This window comes from Oryzias melastigma, linkage group LG8 (assembly GCF_002922805.2).
Source record: "Oryzias melastigma strain HK-1 linkage group LG8, ASM292280v2, whole genome shotgun sequence".
Lineage (NCBI taxonomy): Eukaryota > Metazoa > Chordata > Actinopteri > Beloniformes > Adrianichthyidae > Oryzias > Oryzias melastigma.
Window position 1 is genome coordinate 4785723 of NC_050519.1, and position 6969 is coordinate 4792691.

General features: G+C 37.6%; 1 protein-coding gene across 8 annotated transcripts in view; it reads right to left on the bottom strand.

Annotated features, from left to right (window-relative positions):
* The window catches only part of si:ch211-198m17.1 (mucin-21), a 22457-nt gene that overhangs the window by 3172 nt on the left and 12316 nt on the right, over positions 1 to 6969 (bottom strand). For 3 of the 8 annotated variants that reach the window (XM_036213153.1, XM_024272810.2, XM_036213151.1), the window contains exons 3-12: positions 5786 to 6961; positions 5343 to 5519; positions 4292 to 4390; positions 3177 to 3286; positions 3040 to 3098; positions 2818 to 2948; positions 2588 to 2722; positions 2038 to 2080; positions 1917 to 1954; positions 1271 to 1358 (exon numbers count right to left, since the gene is read on the bottom strand). In XM_036213153.1, the coding sequence (XP_036069046.1) occupies positions 1271 to 1358; positions 1917 to 1954; positions 2038 to 2080; positions 2588 to 2722; positions 2818 to 2948; positions 3040 to 3098; positions 3177 to 3286; positions 4292 to 4390; positions 5343 to 5519; positions 5786 to 6961 (2056 nt within the window). Of the gene's footprint in view, positions 1 to 1270; positions 1359 to 1916; positions 1955 to 2037; positions 2081 to 2587; positions 2723 to 2817; positions 2949 to 3039; positions 3099 to 3176; positions 3287 to 4291; positions 4391 to 5342; positions 5520 to 5785; positions 6962 to 6969 lie in introns of those variants that run through there. The other 5 variants (XM_036213154.1, XM_036213157.1, XM_036213156.1 and 2 more) reach the window with 5 other exon arrangements.

Below are 6969 nucleotides of genomic sequence, written 5' to 3' on the forward strand. Positions count from 1 at the left end.
GACGACGCACGCGACTCTGTCCCATTGTTTGTCACGTGACTTCCAAACAGGAAAAACACACCGGGGAGGAGGAGGAGGAGGGGGGGGGGAGCAGCAGCAGCTCGGATTTAAAGTCACAGCTGTCAACAAGCTTTTGCCTTCTCGCTCTTGCAGCTTTTCGTAGAATATCGCGATATAACGATATCTTAAAAATGACCTATCGTCAGCTTTGGATATCGTACACGGTTTTTTATCGTCATATCGCCCAGCCCTAACTGGCATAATCATAAAGATGAATCCGCCATTTAATCAACTTAATTAGCAGCATCCTCGTAACATTAGACAGCCGGTTGCTGATAATCTGCATTACTATTATGGTCTGTGGGAGCTACTATCACATTAAATCCATGTTTGGAGTAAAGACTCCTGGTTTTTGTTTGTTAAATGTGGATTTATTTTATTTTGCAGTGGAAGGCTCTTCTCTTGTTTCCTCACTGGCTCTTTTCTGCTAAAATAAACTTTCCAAATATATACGTTTTTTGCTTGCTTGAGGGTTTCAATTTAGCAGATCAGTCCAGCTGCTTTAAGAAAGTGATGGATGGATTTTCGACACGTGACATTGACATGCGTCAATAATGAGTTGAGTGTGGTGCAGAAAATTTCATAGTTTTCCCAAATAAAATCAGAATAAGAACCAGATTATTAATAAAACTGTAAAAATGTGGGTTGTGCTTTTTTCTCTGCAGCTCAGCACCAACTGTAGCCCAAGAACCAAAACTTTATTTGACACCTGAACCTTTTTTTCAGTTCCTTCACTAATCACTACACAGTGCACTGACTATATAATGTGTTTACAATATTTTAGTGCTGTCTGAATCTACAATTCCAAAATTGAGTGCCCAGAATTCTCAGCGAAAACCAGTGTTTATCAATGCTCACTAGATTTGGGAATATGGACCACAATGCATTGGATTTAAACAGGTTTTGTGAAAAAACATGTATTTTTTAAATAAACCATTCATGTTTTCATCAACAGAACACAATGGATTCATAAATAACCATCGTAAAACGTTTGCACTGATTAGATTTTCACTTTGTGAAATCTGTGATGTCATTTTGCAGTTTAAAAAAACAAGAAGTGAGCACGTTGTCCGAATTACTTTTAAAATCTCAAAAACTAGATAGAGCTGCACTAAATATGTTTTTAGCCATAAGGAAGTAGGGAGGGAATTTGGAGACATACAGTGTGTTCAGACAGGAGGATCACTACAGTGATGTTTCAGGTTCTCACCGGCAGCAGTAAATGAGCAGAACCAGAACCAGGATCAGAAGAACTCCTCCAAGAACACAGGAGATGATCACGACAGCCAAAAGTGACGCTGCAAAGACAAAGTTAGGAGTTTAGTTTGAGTCTGTCTACATCTGGTGACGATTGGAGTCCTGAAGCATCAGTTCTGTTTTGCTTTTATAAGCCTCCATGAATTGTTTGTGACTCTCAGTGGATATGTTAATATCCAAATTAATGTGTGTTTTACAGACACACAATGGGTGCAAGCAATCAATGACCTTTAAAAAGAAAAAAGACACAAAAAAACAACCTTTTATTTTTCTCATTCTGCATAAAAATGTGCCTCTTTGATTGAAATGTTAAATAGTTTTTTCAATGCCCAGTTTTATTAATATAACATTTTTGACACTGTTTTCTTTCAAGAAGGATCTGTTATTAAAAAATAAAACACTCATGTGAGACATATTTCTATTTTTCAGTTTAACACACGATACAGATCCATGCCAGAGGATATCAGGAGTAATTAAAGTTTTTTTGTGTTAATTTTGCATTTTTTTCAGGTCACAGTGATCAATTCTATTCAGATGAGAACTGAAATTTCCCCCAAAATGTAAGCTTCAACATATAAAAGTGAATTAACATCACTCACAGTCATTGCAGTTGAAGCCAGCATATCCAAAGGAACATCTGAAAGAACGAAGCATTTGAAAGGAAGGTAAACTTGAAAACTCATGAAAAAAATCTTTACAAAGTTGAAATTTTGGACTTACGGTTCACATGTGTTTCTCACTGCCTTCTGACCACTTGGACATGCTACGAAAAAAGAAACAGGGCATTGTTTCACTCTCTTCATGACAACTCTTATAAAGAACTGCTTGCAGAATCAGTTTAAAAGTCATTTTATGAAGCGACCAGCATTCCTGCTCTCAAACGTGCACACGGGGGAAAAAGCTCTGACTCCAACACGTTTCCTGGGTTACATACCAGTTAAAAAGAAACAAAAAAGGGGGATAAATGGAGGAAGGGTCAGAAGGCAGCAGAGAGAAAAGGCGACGGCTCTGGACCTCGTCTGCGAATCTCTCCCTGTTGTTTCATCCTTTATCCCCCAACAAAACTACTTCAGTGAGGATAAAAGATGTTGTTACAGCTCTCTTTATTGTAGATTGGATCAGAAAGTTTCATTTGAACGAATTCTAAGACTCTGTAGACCATCTGGTCTTCAAAGGTGTTTTGGAAAAGTTCTGTATATGTTTGCGCAGAAACCTTTAGAAAATAGAGCCCAAACCAGAGATTAGTCTTCATTCAGGAGAGAAGATGTACCTTTGCAGCTGATGTTTGAGAACACAGTGGAGATGTAGCCCTCAGAACAGGAGCAAGTAGCCTGACCGTTTTTGTTTGTACACACGGTGGAAGCAGCGTCACAGGGTACTGGCTCCTGCTCACACAGCGATGTGCCTGAAAGAACACAAGTGCAAAGAAAATGTACATGAAGTCATGTAGTGTTTTGTGTGTTTGTACACTAATCTGGATTCTTGAAAGTCATTTCTTACTTTTGAAGGTAGCATTTTGCAACAACCCCGTGGATTTGGATATAGCGTCATCGATGGTCTGTTTGATAGACTCTTCAGACGCAGCGGTGTTTTCAAAGATGTTATTCACGCTGGCTACCACACTGCCAGATCTGCAGAATTAGAGGAATCGATCCACTTTAGTTCTAACAATAAAATCATTAAGAAAGAAAGAATTAAAAAAGGAAGAAAAAAAAAACTTACTGCAGTTGAATTACATCAGACTTTACATACCCCTGCTCATTTTTTAGGACATCTCTGAGCTATAAAACAAGAAAAAAGATTGAGCAGGAGCAGAGGATTTTTAATAGCCTCTTAACATGAATGGTGGCATCACTTACGGCTGCACTTATATTTGCTGCCGTTTCTCTAAATATGCTTGAGGACCTGTTGCTCATCTGAACGTCAAACGTTAAGGAGGTGACACGAAGGTTTCCTGGGAAGACTCTGGCTGTGGGACGAACAGGCAGAGAGCGAATCAGGCGGCAATCTTAGCACTTTAAAGTCTATGTAAACCAGGGGTGTCAAACTAAATCGCATAACGGGCCAAAATCCAGAACACACCTTAGGTCGCGGGCCGAACAGGATAAACATTTATTGAACACTCTAAAACAACATTTTTAAAATGTTAAAACCGCACCTTTTTAACATAATTATTAACTAGATATATGGCATTACCTGCGATAATGCTAATGGGAATGCTGTAAGTTGAATTTGGCCGCTGAACATGCTAGTGCTGATAGTTGAAGAGGCTGAAATTGATAGCTAAAGTGCCTGAACTGATAGCTGAAAACACTGAAGCTGATAGCCAGCTAAAATATTAGCTAAATGCCAAATTAGCCTAAAAAAATGAAAAACAAAAAAAACTTGGGTTTGCAAAAATAGCTAAAATGTAGCTGAAAAAATAGCTAAACTTTAAAACGGCCAAAAACTTTTTTAAAAGGCCTAAATTAACCAAAACAGCTAGCATGTGGCGTAAATATTAGCTAAACTCCAAAATAGCCTAGAAAACTAATAAACAAAAGCCTAAATTAGCCAAAACAGCTAGCATGTAGCTGAAATATAAGCTAAACTTAAAAATAGGCTAAAAAAAATCTTGGTAAATGCGAAAATAGTCCAAAATGCAAACATAATGCCCATTTTCAAAACTTTAAAACTATAACTTTTTAACATAATTATGAATAATAAAAAAGCAGGAATATTATTCCAGAATAAATCAACTTAATCAATAAATAACTTTCAGTATATTAAGCTTTATAAAAATGTATTTCACATAAATTATACAAGTTAAAAATAACCGCAAGATAACATCTGGCCATTAATAACAATAAAATAAAATGATCTGGAGGGCCGGATAGAATTACCCGGAGGGCCGGTTCTGGCCCCCGGGCCTTGACTTTGACACATGAGGTGTAAACTTTGCAGAGGTTTTACGACACACACTTCCCCCTCTCACCTGGTACACACTTTCCATTCGAAAGGTAACTGCCTGAAAGACACTGGCATGTCCCGTTCAGGCAGGCGCTCCCAACTGGACACGGGGCAGCTGGACAAACTGACAAGAAATACACTTCCAATGAAACAACAACCATCTCTTTAAAACATATGAATTTTGCCATTTTTTGTCAGGAAAGATCCACAAAAACTCAGACTGTTTTATCAACAAAAACATTGTATCAATTATATTTTAACCCCAGAGTTACAAACTCTTTGGCAAAGTCTGGTACCTTTTTCTGTTAGTTTCTGGAGTTTTGAACTTTGTAATTTAGTTCTATAAACCATGTGTGTTTTTTTTTTTTAAATCTACTGACTATACATGTTTCTAATTGGATCAAAGATTTCCTGTTGAAATTGGTGCTAAGATTTTGGTGCTAAGATACTGATTTTTTAAATCTTATCGTGTTTTTTTATGGATAAATGCAATTTCTAAAACTTGCAAAAACTAAAAAGGCAAATGCCTTAGAGTGATTAGGCTGCTCTGCAAATGTGAAGCTTTTTCAAATAAAAATTGTTCAACACATTTTAAAATCAATGGAAATGTTTAGCCCTGAACCACCAACAAATGCTCAGATTACAAGTTTCTGTTTTGAACTTTTAAGCAAATGTAGAATTTTTTTACAAATTTTCTGTCATCTTTGAGCCCTTTAACTAAGTCATAATTTAGGTATATACACATACCTGCATAGGTAGTTTAGATAAATACATGTATTTGATAGGAGTACTATGTGTGTTTTTAAAGTGATACTAAGAGTTGAGTTAAATAATGCATTATTATGCATTAATTAACGTTAATAAAGCAACCCTAATTTTAAAGATTATTTAGTTTTACTATCCCTTTTTTTAAAACTCATTCATTTTATATGCAGAAAATTAGAGAATCTCTAATGTAAAAATTTTGACTCAGCTAAAAAATAATTGCCATGGGTGACACAACAAAGTTAATTTTCTTCTTTAAATAATAAAATAAAATAAAACTATTTTCTAGGAAACCATAAAAAAGCACAAACCTAAGGGTGTGGGAGCAGTGGAAACGGGGCTTTCTGTTGGTTGAATGGCACTAGTAGTGACAGCAGGGTCTATGCTGTTGGTAAGGATAGCACTGGTGGTGGCAGCAGAGGTCAGAGTAGTGTTGGAAGAGGCAGTTGCTGGATTAGTAGGAGTGGTTTTAGTCGTTTGGCCAGACGCTGTTGTGAACAAAACACAATCAATCTCAGGACATTTATTTAACTTATACAGTCAATGAGTCCATTGAAAATAGAAGAAAAAAACAGTCCTTTGGAACAATATGCAGTAGTTAAACAATTTCATTACAATATTATTCCCCACAGAGCTTAATTCAATACACCTTTGGTTGCTGAACTTTTAGTTGCTGTGAAGGTGTTAGTGATAAAAATGATGTTGCTAAGCTGTGTGTAACACCGTCTTGAAACAGTGAGTGGTATAGCTGTACCTGTATTAGTGACTTGGGAAGATGTAGCTCCACTTTGATTGATGCTTGTTGCTGTCATTGGCCTGCTTGTACTGTAGGTTGATGAGGCTGATGTCCCTGTGTTCATTTCATTGCTTGTAGTGACCAAAGGTTTTCCTGTGGTTGTTACGGTATTTGAGTGTGTGATCCGTGTACTTGTCTCAGTGTTTGCAGATGTCGTTGTTGTACCTGTAGACATCTCGGTGTTTGTGGATGTTGCACCTGTAGGTTTGTTTGTGTTTGTGGATGTCATCATTGTACCTGTAGATATCTCGGTGTTTGTGGATGTTGTTGTTGTACCTGTGGGTGTGTCTGTGTTTGTGGATGTCATCATTGTACCCGCAGACATCTCTGTGTTTGTGGATGTCGTTTTTATACCAGTAGATATCTCGGTGTTTGTGGATGTTGTTATTGTACCTGTAGGTTTGTCTGTGTTTGTGGATGTCATCATTGTACCCGCAGACATCTCTGTGTTTGTGGATGTCGTTTTTATACCTGTAGATATCTCAGTGTTTGTGGATGTCGTTGTTGTACCAGTAGATATCTCGGTATTTGTGGATGTTGTTGTTGTACCAGTAGATATCTCGGTGTTTGTGGATGTCGTTGTTGTACCTGTAGATATCTCAGTGTTTGTGGATGTCGTTGTTGTACCAGTAGATATCTCGGTATTTGTGGATGTTGTTGTTGTACCAGTAGATATCTCGGTGTTTGTGGATGTCGTTGTTGTACCAGTAGATATCTCTGTGTTTGTGGATGTCGTTGTTGTACCAGTAGATATCTCTGTGTTTGTGGATGTTGTTGTTGTACCTGTAGGTGTGTCTGTGTTTGTGGATGTCATCATTGTACCTGTAGATATCTCGGTGTTTGCAGATGTCATCATTGTACCAGTAGATATCTCGGTGTTTGTGGATGTCGTTGTTGTACCCGTAGATGTGTCTGTGTTTGTGGATGCCATCATTATACCAGTAGATATCTCTGTGTTTGCAGATGCCATTGTTGTACCTGTAGATATCTCTGGGTTTGCAGATGTCATTGTTGTACCTGTAGATGTCTCTGTACTTGTGGATGTCATCGCTGTATCAGTAGATAACTCTGTGTTTGTGGATGTCATTGTTGTACCTGTAGATGTCTCTGTACTTGTGGATGTCATTGTGGTACCTGTAGAT